At 45.6% G+C, this 17,607-nt stretch overlaps 1 protein-coding gene across 1 annotated transcript in view; it reads right to left on the bottom strand.

Moving 5' to 3' along the window:
- Nucleotides 1–295: 295 nt before the first annotated feature.
- SLC12A8 (solute carrier family 12 member 8) overlaps nt 296–17,607 on the bottom strand; it is a 54,863-nt gene continuing 37,551 nt past the window's right edge. The window contains exons 8-14 of the mRNA XM_037398596.1: nt 16,674–16,761; nt 13,408–13,554; nt 9,879–10,554; nt 8,904–9,001; nt 6,551–6,668; nt 4,280–4,340; nt 296–1,706 (exon numbers count right to left, since the gene is read on the bottom strand). Of these exons, the coding sequence (XP_037254493.1) occupies nt 1,541–1,706; nt 4,280–4,340; nt 6,551–6,668; nt 8,904–9,001; nt 9,879–10,554; nt 13,408–13,554; nt 16,674–16,761 (1,354 nt within the window). The 3' untranslated portion in view covers nt 296–1,540. The remainder of the gene's footprint in view (nt 1,707–4,279; nt 4,341–6,550; nt 6,669–8,903; nt 9,002–9,878; nt 10,555–13,407; nt 13,555–16,673; nt 16,762–17,607) is intronic.

Below are 17,607 nucleotides of genomic sequence, written 5' to 3'. Positions count from 1 at the left end.
GATAATTAAGGTTGGAAACACTTAATAAAAGACCTGCGACTTTGAAAAATGAATATGCTTTCTGCAGTGTGCCAGGATTGCTCTCTTCTTCATATCTCAGCAGAAAACCTCCTTTGCTTCCCCCTGTAAGAAAACTGGAAGACCTAAAGCTGCAGCTGGCCAGACCACAAGGTGGGACAGAGTGGGACAGAAAGGGTCCCCCCATGGCTGGTAACGCCAGGGCACCAAGTGCTGGCAAGCAGAACGGTGCTCAAAGGCATCGAGTGTGCCCACAAAGAGCATGGAGAGGAGTTCCTGGTGCCTCAAGCTTTTATTGCACAGAAGGAGAAATAATCTAAAGGCTGAAACAATCCGAGATGAAAGGAAGGGGAAGGCGGTGATTTCCCCCTCTTTGTAGCATCAGCAGTGATCTGTGGTGCTGGGGCTTGCCTCGTCCCAGAGCCCTCCCTCGCACCTCTGCGGGTCTCTGCCACGACTGCTGCCTGCAGGCAGGACAGCACTCCGCGCAGGGGGTTTCCCTGGGGGAGCAGAACCAATGGTGATGGGGGTGTCCATGTAAGACCTCACCCCACAGCCACTGCCACTGCCACCAAGCCTAAGGGCTGCGCAGGAAATCCTGCAGCGTCCCCAGCTGAACCTCTCACGTCTCAGATCATGGCAGTGGGAGAAATGGCTCCTCGTGGGTGCTCACTATGGGATGGGCTTTAAGCAAAACGAGCAAAGGTGAGGTCAGATGTACTTTGTTAAGGCATTTCTGAATCATCTGTCCCTTCAGATCTGTCCCAAATGCTCTATTTGGATCCAGCTATGCCATCAGGTTGCAGGTGTCACATCAGAAAGGATGTGGGAAATCACTAGGAACAGTTTCTAAGGCATCATTTCACAGTTTTATAGTAGAGGTCATTACACAGCATTACTGCACCAAAATGTGCGATTCTAGTTGTGAATATATTTCATCATCTTCTCACACTTGCCACTGAATTCTGGCCTATTGTCTAATGCCTTAAAGTACTTTCTAAGACCTTGATAATTGAAATGCTGAGGTAGAAAATTACTGTATTACAAGCAGGCAAATTCATGCCGAGAGGAGAAATGAATTGACCTGGAAGGCCGCACCCATCCGTGGCACAGCCGGGAGCAGGGCGCTGCCTCTTGCTGCCGAGGTCACCACTCCCAGGCACAAAGCATCCCTAGTCACCTAGAAGACATCTGAAATGGGGTGTTGTAAGCTTTTATAGCGGTGATGGTCTTTAGAGCTCAACAGCGCTTATAATTGAATTCTTTAAAAGGATTATACTGTCCTCAGTAACCCTCGTGGCTTCCCTGAACTGGCCCTTTCATTTGCAGTTTTTCCCCCTTTGGGTAAGATATGAAACCCAGCAACATTGTCATTTGCATAAACAAACAAGCCTGGAATATTTAAATAACGATTCACATCCTTTCCATATATATTCAAGTTATTTCACCAGGCACAGTGGCAGCCATTAGCATTTCTAAATGCTTTCTGAAGTGACAGCTTGATTTTTTTTTTGTGTGTCCTTTACTGGAATTGATTCCCAAACTCCTCTCTGCTGATAAGTGAGGACTGGTGATAGCGGTCCCTCGAGGCGAAGTCTGTGTTCTCCTGGGTGAGCTGCGTGGTCTCCATGCCAACTGTTGCAAAGGACGGTGTCACCACGATCTGCTCTCGGGGAGATGGCCTTCTCCTGCAAACAGAGAAGCAGAGGCGCCTGCATCACCCCTTGTTTGCCATCCATTAGCAGCTGTGCTCTCGGCTGTGCAAAGAAGCCTGGGCGCTTCAGGAAGAGGCTAAACCCTTCTCAACACCCTTGGGAGGTGTACAGCAGATCTGAAAATATTTTTCTTAGAAGACACACAAAAAATACACTCCCTTCCCCCAGCACGCACTGGAAAATATACATTTTCTCAACAAATAAGTCTCGTCTTTGGACATTGACTATGGCAAACACTTTCCAGATGGAGCGTGAACCATTTCTGGTGCAAAGTACCCTTCTTATAGTTTCCTAAGCTTTAGTGTACAATTATTTTTGTAATTCTTTTAAATGGAAGAGGAGATTTTCCTGCAATCTCTTTACCCCAGAGGCTGATTTTAAGAAAACCTTATTGCGCATCTGCAAATCAAAACTGTAAGAGCTTGTAGCACCGACTCAGACCTCACCGAACACCTAAGAGCCTGAGAGGTGTCAAGGATCCTTGGCTACCTCCAACTCTCTTGCAATCTAATGGGATTTTTTCTCTAACTACAATTCACTAAAATATCTTGCCTGCATTTCAAGAAATCAGAGCTTAGGAAAAACCTGTAAATGACTTCAGGGTAATTTCTCACAACATAGCAAAGGTGGGCTTCAAAATGACCCACAAAATCCCCAAGCAGAGCCAAAATCATCTTTGTGCCAGCATGAGCAGGAGCCCTGGCATTAGCCGGCAATCCAGCCGGCTGGCTGACCCAGAGATTGCACTGTTTAGGAGAGAGAAATAGGATCAGTTTCTGCCTTGGGCACTTGCCAGTTCCCCACTCAGCCCTCCCTGGCAGGGTCCTTGCTCATCAATGGCAATGGTGGAAGCACCAAGGACTGTGCTGGTCTGGGAACCCACAGGATAAAATGCCCCGGCAACGACAGCGCCTCTACCCATGAGAAGTGGGGCTGCTTCTCCGGGAGGGATAGTTTCTCCTTTTCACACCTGGTAACTCTTCATGAAGCCTCACATCTCCACCAGATTCCCATGGGGAACCTCTGAAAACAGGCAGGAGACAGGGCTGAGATGCACCGAGGGACATCCATAAGGAAAATCCTGCTCTATCATCATAGCTGCGCCACAATAAAATGACCTGCCACAAACCCGCCCCAACACTGAGGTGGAACCAGCCAGGCAAGTGCCTGGGATACGAAGCAGTGGGGTCTGACTCAGCGCCATGAGTAATTCTGGCAGCACTGCAGCATGGCCCCACGTGCCCTTTCCCATCCTCACCTGCTCACCCTTGTCATGGGCTCATGTCCCAGTCCAGCAGATGTTGTGAAAAGGGGCAGGGGAAAACCCCTTATTCCAAACGACATATCCAGAAAACCAAGCGCACACCCTCCACACCCCCCACTCCTCTTTTGGGTAGTCTGCCTAACCTGGGCTCTCGTCCCTAACGCTTAGGCAAGTGTGCAGCTTTGTACCACTGCCATGAGAGGCAGCAGTAGCTGTGTGAACAAAGCTACTCACAGCAAGAGGTGTGCAGGGCAGGCGGGTCCTCAAGGACCCAGTCCCGTATTCAGAGACATCGACTGGTCTGGTAGAGAGGGATGGATGTGATGTGGGAGAACCGACTCATCTGCTCTCGGCTACACCACAGACCTGCAATGGGGACCTGAGAGGTCCTGTCACCCCCAGCTTTTCTCCCAAACCACCTTTGCTACCAAAGGCATGTGGCCATGTTAGAGGGACTGTAGGCAGGGGCAGGAGCTGGCAAGACAGGCATGGGCACGTGCCAACATGCTTAAATGCCTGGACTTTCATTTCTGTTAAAGGAGTCACCAAAGTTGAAGCTATAACGCTCGGCAGCTCGTGTTGTGCAGTCCTTACTAGAGTGTTCACCTGTCACAACAAAAAAGCAACCCAACAGATTGAGAACCTCAAATCCTATTGCATGGCACAGATGGTCACAACCTGCTATGGGAAACCCAAACATGATGGAATTAATAATTAATAGGATTAAAACAGATTAACAAAACTAATTAATAAGCAATCAAACAAAACCTTTAAGGTCTCCTGGGAAGGAAACCCCCGAGAAAACGCTACTGTAGTCCCATGCAAACTCAATACTGAACTGTTCCTTCGCTGAAGACCTGTTTTACTGTATTTGCCCCATAGCTATACCTTTCAGTGGATGGTGGGTGGAAGAAACGGAGTCTCCCATTTCTTATTTCCTACCAGATTTTCCAGTTCAACCTCAGCCACAGAGGCCGGGCACAGACCTTTGGGGTAAGATAAAGCTTCAGGCACCAAGATATGGGTATCAGTTGCCGTGTCCGTGCACCAGGCAGAGGAGGCTCCTGCCACCCCACTTGCATGGCCTGCCATATGCCAGGCTAAAGGGAGCAAACAGTTATTTTTACCATTAAGTAAGAATAACTTTGAGCACGCAAGCAGGGCCAGACAGACTGCTTAAGGTAGTGAGCAAGCCAACTCTTCCACCCATCTCTGTGCACGTTAGTGGGCCACAGGAGCAACAAGCACCGCCTTGGTCACTTGCCAAGTGACTGGTACCAACCTGCACAAGGTGATCAAAACCGACTTAATCCAGCCAAAGAAACTGAAATTTGCTGCTGCTCCTGCAGAGAAAAGGCACGAGAAGTCAGTATGCTGCTAATTATCTTATAATAGCATTACACCATTGAATTTTTTGCATAAAATCTTGAACCAGCTTGCTTGTTATTAGCCTTTAGTACCCAAAGATTTCGTGATGGCGAGAACACTCCTGCAGCTTTCCCACACGCTGTGGCTTTTAAACAATTGTCAAGAAATGAACCCAAATTCCCCATGGAGAACAGCTATCCCTTCCCAGACCAACAGCTTGTTAAACCTCAATAAAGCTGTGAGCAAAGCCCAGGCACCCACTGGGGTACCTTTTCCTCCCTGGACCGCAAAGATCGTTCCCACTGCAGGGATGGGGAGACAGGAGGAGCCATTCAGCTGACCTCCGCCGGGGTGGCTGTGGTCTCACTTTTCATTCCCTCTTGTCTGACCCTGTGGCTGGCTTAGCTTATTACACCAACACTTTTTCCTCCTGATTTCTCTGTAGAGTCATGCATTGGCTCACTGCAGGGGCAGGGAAGTGCCAGAACTGGCAGCAATAGCAGCAGAGGAACTTTGTGGTGAGGGACAGGGAGGAGAACTGAGACCCAGCAGTGCTTGGTGGATTTGGCTTAGGCTGCTGGGGAGCAAGAGAGAGAAGGGCGTAGTTGTCAAAATCTCAGAGCGCTTCTGCCCCCAAGGTCTTCATCTAGTCCTTAACCCCGAGCATCTCTCAAGCCAGTGTCTCCCAATGACAGGAGGGTCGTCCAGTCCTTTGGAGAACAAACTCACAGATCATTGGATGCCTTGTGATCACAAAATAACATTCACTCACAGCCAAATAAAAATCAGACTGAACTTTGAGAGCTCATTTCTTTTTCTTTGCCATGCATTGTTTTACTGTATGCATGGGAAAGCATGTGCAAAAGAAACCAAGAAAAAAATGTCTAATCATGCTGCTTTTTCTCAGATCACCTTCCAAAATCCTTTACACACTGACTGAGAAATTCTTGTTAAGGTCATTTTTGGTAAATATTTCAAAAGCAGAAAACAGGGCTATAACATAGTGAATATACAAAGGCAAAGAAAACTCCAAAGCCTGAAAACATTAACTGTGTTCTGTTTAATATCTGGGGGGCATGAAAAACTTTGTTAAAAGATGTATTTCAAGAGATACAAATTAGCAAGTACTACCTACCAGCACAGCTCTTTTCTACTATCCCATACAGATACATACAAAAGTCACTTCAGAGTAGAAGGAGAATTGCTGAGCTATGTTTCGATAGTTACTGAATGACAACTAGTTTTTGGTTTCTCATTGTCTGGGTTTCTGAAATCTAGAGCCTGCTTAACCTAATGTCTAATAATCTTTCATCAAAATAAACCTGGGTAGCTATTTCTGCATTGCCTAAAAGATGTATGAACTCAGGCTCTTTTGACTTTTCTCATCTTGGACAAAAAACAGCACATCCACGTGTGCAGTTATTTATGCATGCACACACCTACATATGTATGTATGCACCTACATACGTATGTATGCTTAAGTACATGTACGTGCACACTGTGTGTGCATCACTCTCCCCCTTCGGAGACACAGACCAACGCAAACCCCTCCCACGCCCGTGCCAAGGAGCTGTAGGCTCTCACAAGCCACTTTCTGAATGTGCTTCACTGTTCAATTTTGAATTTGTTTAAGCCGATCACATGCACAGACCTTTCCAATGCCCTCTGCCTTGAAGTATTTTCCCAGATTACATTCCCAACATATTCAGCCTGGTTAGTTCTGGAATCAAAAGGTTCTCTTGTTCTGCAGTTATGAATGCTGAGATTTAATGAGATACTCATCATAATCCCCATTTTCCTTGAAGTTTTCTCAGGTGGGTTTAGATCGATTAAGTTTATTAAAACGTATTTACGGCAGATTTTTCTCATTGCTCTGATACATTTACAATCTGCCATCCCTGTTAAGTTCTAGTACTAGTATCTGGATTTGCCATTTAAAGTGCAACATAAGAAAGCAATAAGCACAACAATCAAACTATCAAACCAATGCTAGTTACAGTTAGGATCCAATAAAAAATTAAACAGTCGGAGAGAAAATGTATTAAAACTGGCAGTGAAACAAAACCTCATCATTCACAGTGTCACCTGCATATTAAACACAAGAGTTTCAACTCCTAATTAAGTTAAATTAAAGCTTAATGAATTTTTAAGCAGGTTTAATAATAATAATAAAAAAACAACTCACCAAGGGGGAGTCCTGGGCTCACTTGGCCGATGTAGAAATACAGAATAACCGCTGCACCCAGGCTGACGAGGGTGTAGATCCACTGAATGACAAACATTACAATGAGGGACACGATGGCCTGTTGAAAAGACGTGATTTGAGGTTACCCCAGAGTCCGTAGATAATACAATGATAACAATTTGCCAGTCCTTTCTCTGCAAAGCCCAGGGGCTCCACTGCCCCCATGGCAGAGCTGGCAGCGCAGTGCCCATGGGGGGCTGCTGACCTTCCGCCACAGCCTGACGCCGGGTCAGCAGCTTGTTCCTCAGCCTGGCAAGAGGAGCCTGCAGCTCTGATGGAAATTCTCTAAAACTGAGGCAGTGCTGGGGCCTTCAAGTTGTTATGAAAGCAGTAGTAAATGCTCTTTTTTGTTGCTGTTGCCAGAAATACTGCATCTTCATTTTAAATGCATGCAAAACCAGTGCTTTGATGGCATCTCCACACCTCTGTCTTTCTCAGGGTCTTCTTGGGAGAGAAGACTTGCTGTGTAAGAGACATGCACTGTCAGGACCCAGGAAGCAGCTGCTCAGAATTATCCTGAATGAGTGTTTCCTTGTAGGTGTCTCCCTCCTAGTGATGTCCCGGGATGGGGACACCACAGAGGCCCTCCTTGCACAAGACCTGCTGCACAGCCCAGGTCCTGCCCATAGGAGGAACGATGCCAACTGCAACCACGCAGGTGGATGGATGCTCTGGGGCACTGGTGGCTGAGGCTGGTGGTGCAGCAGGACCCCTGGGGAACCACATCCTCTCCTGCCTGCAAAACCTCCACGGCGCGTGGCTTTTGGCCACACGCAAAGCATTTCCACCCAGCGTTATCTGAAAAGATTTGGGTATGGCATGGCTGAGGTTTCTTGGTAATGAGGTTCCTGTTACAGGGAGCCTCATTTGACCTCACTGTTAAAAGGAGGGACAGCACAGGTTTATGGTGTCATCTTCAGCAGCAGTGAGGTAGCAGTGAAAGTGAGCTACACCGAGTCCTAGAGGCAGCATGGTTCTCTGCTTGAGCTGTTCCAAGAGGAGTATCCAGAGGCTCACCAGCTCAGGAGGCAGATTTGGCCCAAAGCACATACAAACAGGGGCAGGGGTAGCATCTTCATAGCTGAGGTTAGGAACAGCATGTAAAAAGCGAGCTAAATGAGTCCAGGCTGACATAAACAGTGAAGCTCAAAGAGAGAGGTCAGAGGGGAGAGGAGCCAGTGATTTTATTTTGAATCGTTGATCCCTTTTCAGCTCTGCTGCAACCTCCTCCCAAGTCTGGTTATTGACAGGAAACCAAATCTGCTTTAATGAACACATCAGTCATCTCCATAAGCAAATTCCCCTGCGAAGGCAGAGAGAACTGACTGCTCCGTGATGACAAGTGCTTGGGAACCACATTAGTTACCGAGCCCAGAGACAGCTTCATCACGCAGCCTCCTGCAGAAGCCTCCACACCACCCCACCGCTGGTGCTGCGACCCCTTGCCAGGAGCTGGCTGCTGGCAGCCACAGCAGTGACTTTGAAAAGTAGGTGTCGAACTCCATCTGAGGATTACACTAAAAGGGTTCCGTGTGTTGTTTGGGTGGGTTTGTTACATTTTACACACAGCTATGAGATGCCTATCCATGCAGCGCAGCCATATGGTTCATTCACTATGCATATGTGACCCTTTCCTTGTCATCTGCCCAATAATCCATCTTTCCAAAAAGAATTTAAATGTCTTAAACTCCTCAGCGGCTTGAGATAGAAGCTATTTAAAAGTTATTTATTTTTTAAAGTAACATGCTGGAAGAATGCTCCACTTCCCTCCCTCAAAAGATGGAATTTCGCAGCTGGGCTGCTGGTATCAGGAGGTCAGCCTTAATGAAACCCCACCCCGAGCTTGCAGAAACTGGCTCATAAATAAAAACACCACAGCTTTGAAGCTGATGCCTCACTCCATCCCATGGCAAGAAAAAGCCAGCTAGCACAGGGTGAAAAGAGGGACCCTGATTTCTTTCCCACCCAGCCATGCAACTCTAAAGTCCTAAGATGACAGATTTTGAATTTGTATCTTTTTGGTTTGTTTTTTTTTCTTGGGTTTTTCTTGGTTTGTTACATTTTTTTGGGGGGTGGGGTGTGTTCTGCTGTTGTTTTAATTAATATGCCATCTGGCTTTCTTTGAATTTGAATTGCTGGATGCATGTTACCTTGAATACTTAACTCAGGTGACCTGGAATAATAGAATCAAAAGCTGTTTTAAAGCACTAGAGTGTATTTACACTGCAGTAAGTGATGAATTTCCTTCTGCTTTCTACAATCACAAACCAGTGCTCAAAATAAAATTACTTACACCAGCAAAGGAAACCCAGTGATTGCAGAATTTGGAGTAGAAGGATTCTGGTGTTTGCTGAATTCCCAGCTTTGGATTTTGTTGTTTTATAGATGATTCTACAGGAAAAAAAAAAAAAAAAAAAGAAATACAAATAAAAGAAGAGACATCAGAAAGGAGCTATAGTGTGGGGTTTTTTCTCCTACTTTACATTACCAGATTCCAGAAAACCAAATAAGAAATTCTAGTTGACAGCTGGGTATGGCAGAGTTAGACCAAAACCTCTAAAATGAAAACAGAAAAGTGCAAGGAATAAACCAAAGCTGCCAGCTTTGGTACTGAGTCCATTGGAAGGCCACATCTGCCTGTCTCTGCCTCAGTTTCCCTATTTGTGAAAAAAGAAATAATATTTTTCTCCTTTGGAGGGGTTTATGAAGCTTAATTGTCTAATTGGTGATAAAACACTACAGCACTGAGATGACAAACTCCAAGCAAAGACACAGTATCAAATACTCACATCACCAACAAAACAAATACAGACTCTTAGCTGCAGCTGTCGAATTACAGACTCCATCTGCGGTGTGAGGACCGCTGCATTTTGATAGCCTGAGTTTTAGACTTGCACGACTCCATCCCACCTACCCCACGCCAGGATGAAGGAAACCCCAAGATACACTCAAAACCTTTTTAAGGTAGAGCATTGAGTGTGCATGTGTAGAATAATGAGTATATAGTAAACAACCCTACACTAAATATAGTCCTGCCTGCTTTCCTGTGATTAATCTTCCATAGGAAATTGCATTGGAACTTCTCCTCTGATGCATTGCAATGAACTCTACCCTCACCTGGAATAAATGATATTATTGCTATGAATCACTGAATGACAGCCCTGTATAAAGCTAGTTTCACACTTGCCTTCAGGAAAGCACCAGAAGGACCAAGGTTATAAATCATTCCCCCATAAGCATGGAGCTGTCCATCTCCCACAGCCCTTACCTTCTCCCTTCTGGCCAGGGAGCGCTGGCACCTCACTACAGAGCTGCTCCCCCTGCTCCAGCAGCCTGGGGGACCACTGGGCATCTGCAGAGAGTGATGAGCATGGATTGGCATCATGCTGACAGCCCTCCTCAGCCAGGTCCTGCCAGCTCTCCTTGCGGGGCTCCACGGTCTCATCCCAGCCATACTGAGCCAGGGGAGCATCATGATGGAGATCCAGGAGAAAGCTGTCGTGTAACGTCTGCTTGGCCGGCTTCTTTGCCTTCTTTTGTTTGAGCTTTTGAGTTAAATTCTCAGCTCCTCCTTTTTTGCAAGTACCTGGCTCACTACGAAATGGTTTAAAAAGCTGGTCCATGTCTTTTCTGAATTCCAGCAAGGTACCATTTGATCTGCTTTGAATTACTCCATCTGCTGCATGGCTGGAAGGCTTGTTGAAAATTAAAGGCTGGGAAACGTGAGCAGGTCTAGCATTTCCCATCTGGGTGTTGTCAGGTTTCTGCTGAACTTTGTAGCTCAAGGAGACTGAGAAATAGGAATAGTCTACAGCAATATATGTCAGCATGAAGTTGATGGTGACAATGGGAGCAAGAACATTCACTTGCCCAATGAAGACGAAAGCCATGGTGATGAGACTTGTTAAGCAAATCGCAGCCACTGAAGTCTTATTAGGTCCTTTCTAGTTCATAAACAAAACAATCTCACATTTAAATCGATAATCACGAGCCTTACCATGAGGATTCCCCACTTGCTCAGCCACCATGGGCGGTGACCTTGGCAGTCTGCAGTACCCCCTTAGTCATGAAATACGTGCATGCATGTGCAAGCAGAAGCTCACCAGCTTAATAAATTCAGGAACAGGCTGGAAGCCAAAAGCTGCTGAGCTCCCACCTCACCTCCAAGCCTTACTCAAGCTTTGCCTTTGGAAAATTCATCCACTCTCACTCCATACCTCCACAGTAAAACAATGCCATTAAAGCAGCAATAAACCTTCAGAGAGATTTGCAGGGCTTATGGGAAGTCTGGCAATAAAACGTGTTAATTAGAGGTAACTGTTCATCTCTAATTTCTCTACAGGACTCCGCATTGCTGCCTACCCAAAAGGCTCCCACATGCTGTCATTGGAAAGGCTTCAACTGCCAGACACAGTCAAGGAAGGTCTGCCTGCATGGAGCAGTGCCACCTTCACATCAGCAGATTCTGGCCCTGCCCTGACACAAAGCTGAGCTAAATCCATGGTCTGCTGAGCCTCTGCACTTGGGCTTTCCCTCTTTTCACCCACCCAGGCCGTACCTGGCCAGCGGCAGGAGGAAAGCAGCAGAGGTTAGGCAGCCCAGGATGCTGGAGGGTGGGAGTCAGCCCCCAGCGATGCCTGGCGTGTGTCGGGAAGGCAGGCAGCCAGGAGAAACACTGCCTGCTCTTCTCCTTTGGGGTGGGGTGAAGGCAGGGAAAGGAGGAGGAAAAGAGAGACAAAGCAAAAGGCACTGGGGATGGAAAGATTTGAGCCATCAGCTCATGAACTTTAATCCCAGGCTAAGGTGCCCTTCCTTGGAGCAGGCACTGTCTTCCTGTATCGGTATCCAAGGAGCCTGTGCAGGCTGCTAAAGACCTCACTGGAAAATATCTCATAAGATACCTTACAAAATATCTTAGGTTTTCACTTACTGCACGTGCTGCTTTAATAAACACACAGCTCAAATGGAAACTATTTCTATTACCTTTGCTCTTATTTATTAATAGAAAAGGGGACCAGTTCTGGAATTTACAGCTTTTCATAATGAAACAGAAATACGTCTCGGAGACAAAGGAACACGGGTCTCAGAAAGCATCTTCAGTATCAGAAAGATGTACGGAGACAGGGAACAGATGGGACAATCCCAGGATCCTCTGGCTTGTGTTTAGCTCTACAGAAAACACTCATGTTCTTCCCATCAGCTGGGGTTACAGTGACTACAACACTTCCCTCAGCCACAGAAAAGAACTGATGTGGAACAGATTGGTAAAGGCAAACTAAATCTATTAACTCCCCATAAACCAAATCTAGACAATTTTCAAAGGTGGCAGAGAGAAGGAAGGAAGAAAAGTGATCTGCCTTTGACATCTCACCTCTTTTTGAGCCCTTCCCATCATGGCACTCTGCCCAGACAGAGTTCAGAACAGAAAATCTGACACAAAGACAGAAAATTCTCAGAGAGGTGAGGGGATCAGCTTTACAGTCAACTTTGTTAAATCACTGAGAATTTCACAAGTGTTGCCAAGGGGAGAACAGCTTGTCCTAGGATCACCTGACAACTCCTTTCAGGAGCTGGAAGTTTTTGCTGTTGTTATTGTTCCTGTTTCCCCTATATTTATTACTTTTTATTATTATTCTTGCTATTAATATGACTTGACTTTTACTTTGAGAAACATAAAATAAAGGATAGAAAATTATCATACTTATAAAATGTTTAAATATTTTAAAATGTTCATAAATACCAATATTGTAAAATATTTTTCTGTATTTACAAGCTGCTCTGAAGAAGCAAAACGTTGTAAGGTTTTTCCAGCCACCTGATACAGTTAGGTACTGTAGGCTACTGACAGTGACGGAATTATTTTCTCTCTATTTACAAGAAGAGAAACCCATTACAAATAGTTTGCTCTGAACATATAGCTCAAGACTACGAAGCCCTTAGTGACTGGTACTTTGATCTCAGTAGAACAACTCATGTGAATAAGGATTATTTGTGAGGACAAGGACAAAGGCCCTTGTCATACTCAAAGCAATACTTGTTTCAAAGTATATCTAAAGATTAGCAGCCCACTAACTTAACCTTTCAAATCTTTGTTTTTATTTTATAGTGTCCAGAAGGCACCTTATCTTACAGAGAAGTGTACTCTTCTCCAGTGCACACAGACCGAACCCACAGCACCACGACTAGTCATGTACTCAGCTATGAGGTTACCAAAGAGGATAGGAGCAGATTAAAGAAAACATGCAGCAAAGAAGAAGGAAAAAAAAAAGGCACCAGCGTAGGTAAGGCGTTTGCAAAAAAAAAAACCACACCCCCCCCCCAAAAAAAAAAATCCAGGCAAAGTTATAAGTGGCTCTTTTACAGAGAACATCTCAAAGAACCAGGTCCAAGGGAGGGAGGGGACCAACAGCATCCCAGGAAGGACTGTCTGTGCACAGGGGCAGGACAGACAGTCCCAGGTCAGGGTGAAGGGGTGGGTGAGTGGGATGCCGGGGTGAAGCAGGGCTGCTCCTGCATGGTGCTGAGCCCCACAGAAGGGCTCAGGGCAGAGGCGGTGCAGTACAGGGGACAGGCAGGGGAAGGACCACAGGCAGCTGGACTCTTGGTTTTTTCATAAAACCACCCATTTCCCAGCTTTTCTGACTGTGCATAGGGTATCCGACCCCAAGTCTTCCCCTCCCTGCATTTCATACACTTCTCATCTTACCCTACAGACACATAGAAATCCTGGCTTCTTAAATCACCAGTTTTCCTTCAGGTGAAGGTTTGACAGCAGTGTCAGAGAAAGCATGACTAACCCCACGTCCAAGAAAGGCGAGCATGGGGATCACATTCTCCTGGGCGATGCACTGTAGGATCCTGGGTGCTCCATATAGCCCTCCCATGCAGGAGGCCAGGGATGAGATGTACAGCCCTAGCAAAAACAAGAAACCCACCAAGGATACCTGGAGGAAGCAGAGAGAATGCAAAGTTGATTATATTGTTCTTTAAAGATGCCTGAGCAGTATTAAATACATGTATTTTAAGAGATCACATATATTTTGTAACATTGCTAAATGAACAGAGCGAGCCCTGGGAAAGCACAATTTAACTGCTCTGTGGCATAAAGTGCAAGCAATTAATACAGGAAAATTATCCCATTAAAGTAATTTAATACTGAACATCCTGTACCAACAGAGCCATTTGACAAGCTCATATCCAAGAAATTCTTTGTCACTTAGAGCAATTGCAGCAAAGCAGCAGCTATTAGATTCCCCTTAAGTGACTGGAAGTGAGTTTATTTCAGGAGGGATCACTTATATACAGAGCACATCATACAGGAAAAGCTGCCCAGGCTTCCAATCATCCAAAACAGGAAGACAAATCCCTGTGTCCCAGAGGGGAAAACCAATCCTGAAAGAAAACCCACAGTAAAACCAAATTGAAATTGCCACTTAAACAAATGGCATCTCAAAAAATATGCTCCGAAGGATATAATAGAATGACCTTATTTTCCTGTCTTCAATGAGAAAAGAATTTCCTTTGGCCAACATGAAACTTCAAAAAAAATCCTTAAAGCCATACTGCTAGCAAGGCTGGGTTTATTACTGGTTTCCAGTGAGCACCCTTTCGCACGGGGAGCATCTCCCGCAGGCGTGGAGGGACAGGAGGGCAGCTCACGGTCTATCCCACAGAAGCGAGCACTGGGGTCTCCCTGCGCAGGTCCCCGCTGTCAAAAGCTGCAAGCACAGGCAGCTTATCTAAAAAATCCCACCCAAATACACCATATCCCACAACATGGACACTGTGCAAGAAAGCCTTGAAACGGGACTGCTCCTGGTACCGTGGTGTAACGACGTCAGACACAGCCAAGAAGACTAAGGTCATGGGGCACCTGAGCTGTCCCCAAGTCCTGTGGGACCACACAGGTCTGACAGCCAGCAGCCAGGTACAGGGGAAGGCAAGGCACGGTGGGCAACATCAACACAAAGGCCAGGTGGGGAGAAACCCCCTGGTTTTGGTCCAGATCCATCCTGCCCGTGTTCCACTGAAGCGAGCTGCCGGCGGTGCAGACAGACGCTGGTGGCAGATGTCACTGAATGCGGGTCCCTGCATCCCACCCCTCCTCTCATGGAAAATAAGGTCTAAATGAACATGGGTCCTCCCAGCTTCTGCCCCTGGTGAAGCTAGGTGGCACATGCTTTATTAGAAGGAACTACAAAAACACACATGGCTAAGGATGATTCAAGCTACATATGCCTTTTCCTCATCTATGAAATCTGCACGCAGCAAAAAGGAGACTGGGTAACAAGCCATAAAACGCTTGCTGTTTGGGGAAGGCATGTAAAATTAATGTCATCGTCCAGAACTGTACAAACTTCCCACCACAACTTTTCTTCTCCCCATGAAAATCCACTTGGCTTTGTGAATTTTATCTTGTGGGACAAAAGAAACTTGAGGCAAAGATGAGCAGATACCAGCTTCCATTAAACCAACAGACAGACGCTCGATGGCAAATCTTCCCCCTCCTCTAACCCTGCCCTGCTCTGAGAAATACTTGGAAGCAACAAACAGTTGTGCCAGACATCATATATTATTTTAGCTGCCAAAAATGCTTGCATTTAAATGCACTACTTGACATTCAGATCAGGGTTAGAGGGGAAGAGTCCTTTTTACAGAGGCTGATGAAAGGGTTTGCTGGGGGTTTTGAGCATGAAGAGTGTGAATACTTTATAAGAAATTGGCACTTCGAGCTCATTAGAACTGAAATTACTGAATCTCATTTTTATGTTTACAAAGCCAAACAAGTATTGTAAGTGAGAGAAGCACCCAAGCACTCACTCACCTGTGAGTGACAGAAGGGAGAGTTTGGGTGTGTAATGATCTCTCCCCCCCCTCCCTCTCCAAAGTCATTAAAAGCTAAAGCAGCTCGTAATAACTCAAAGCAGCAACATGAACATTGGGACTCCACAAAAATTGTTTTGTTCCATACTAGGGAAAAGAAAACTGAATTTCCTTTTTTGGGGGGTTTTATTTGTCTATTTGTTTTTTTAAATTTAACATCATTAAATATCCTTACAGTCTTCACTGGAAGATTTTTCGTTTCCTCACCCCAAGGGTTTTGAAGTTAAAACACAGCTTTAATGATCTCTTTTTCTTCAGCTGATTCATTTCAAGCTGATCCTTTTAGTTACTGTACTTTTTGCCCACTAACTCACTGACACACAGAGACACTGCCTTAAAGAAGGCAGGCTCATTCTTTTCCCCCCTGAAACAGAGATGATTTTTTTACCTTAGCAGGAAGCCCCACCAATAACTGGTTTATTTTGGGGGCTGAAGGAAGTCTAGAGCTACAATTACTTAGAAAGAAACAAAGCCAGAGTTTCAAACTTATATTTTAGATTAAAACCATGTTACAAATCAAATAAATGACAAACATCTCAATTTTAAATTCATCACAAGAAGTAGTGTCAAATATGGTGAACCCATGATTTTGGATAATGCTAAATAATAAAAAATTTGCCCTTACACATCCCATTTAAAGTAAGACAATGGCACACCAGAATCTTTTACTCTCTCTTCAAAGGCCTGCAGTGATAAGGTTCATTGCCTGTAACACTACAAACCTCCCTCGTGTATATACACCCATGTGGAATGTCTTGAGTTTAATAATCCTATTGCTCGCCCTGCAATTACAGCCTGCTAGATATGGAAATGTAAGCTTCGCTTGACTTAGTAAAGATAAGCACTGGGGTTCTTTAGAGATTTCAATTTGGTATAAGCTTTCAGCAAGAAGAAAGAATACATTGAATAAAATACAGCATTTATCATTAGACCACATTAGCATATTTCAGCTCTTAAAGGTATTGCCAGGTGATTATGCCAAGATTCAGCATTACTGGACATGCTGGTGAATGCAAGGCTATTCAAATCAATTGTGCACTGGGAAATCCCCCTGAATTTCAATGAGGGATGTGTACCCAAATTCCTTAGGCTTTCGGAAAAATTCAAGCATTCAGTAAGGCAGATGGCAACCCGAAAGCACCATTATATAAAACAACGCTGAACTATTTGAACAAATTACCTTCTCTGCTATCATGAAGTCATAGCGGAGCGACTGACGGGTACAAATGGCTCCCAGCAAAAAAACAAAGACCATATACAGAAACCACCTGCAAACAATAAAAATAAACATATTTTTTTTCCAGCAAGACAAGACCATTGAGGATTCTGCCTGTTAGCAAAGCCAGGAGACGGTCAAGTACCCACAAGTCGGCTCTTCAATCACTCTGCAGGGGCTGTTCCTGCATGATTTAGCCTCAGGGCTAAATTTAACAGCAGTCCACTTCGTTCCCCACTCCAAGGTGCCAGGGACAGCCGATGGCACAGCACCCCTGTGGGGAAGCTACCTGCACTCTTGATGTGTGCATGGGGGGAACAGCCCAGTCCTGGGGACAAGCTTTTTAGTAGGGCCTGCAGCAATAGGACAAGAGGTAAAGGGTTTTGACTAAAAGAGGGTAGATTTCAGCCTAGATATAAGGAAGAAATGTTCTACAGTGAGGGTGGAGAAACACTGGCACAGGCTGACCAAAGTGATAGTAGATGTCCCATCCCTGGGAGCAATCAAGGTCAGGTTGGATGGGGCTCTGAGCAACCTGATGCAGTTGAAGGTGTCCCTGCTCATTGCAGGGGGGTTGGACTAGATGGCCCTTAAAGGTCCCTGCCAGCCCAATCTATTCTACGATTCTATGACTCTGCAGGCACACAGGTACTCTCACCTGGCAGCAACATGAAACACCACAGCCAGCTTGTTCCACAACCTCAGTCATGATCCTCCTCTGCTGTCTCTGGCCTTTCCAGCACTCAGGTGGAAGCATAAGCTAGTCTGTCTGCAAAGCCCAGACAGCAGAGATGTGAATGACCACAGTCCACCCATCTGTGGTACTTCTGTGTCCTGTGGGATCCCCTCACTTAAAACAAGCACCAAATTCAGCAGGAGTCCTTCTAAATTGTGAAGA

This window comes from Falco rusticolus, chromosome 8, assembly GCF_015220075.1.
Source record: "Falco rusticolus isolate bFalRus1 chromosome 8, bFalRus1.pri, whole genome shotgun sequence".
Taxonomy (NCBI): domain Eukaryota; kingdom Metazoa; phylum Chordata; class Aves; order Falconiformes; family Falconidae; genus Falco; species Falco rusticolus.
Note: the sequence above shows the minus strand (reverse complement) of the source record. Positions and strands in the feature narration are given on the sequence as shown.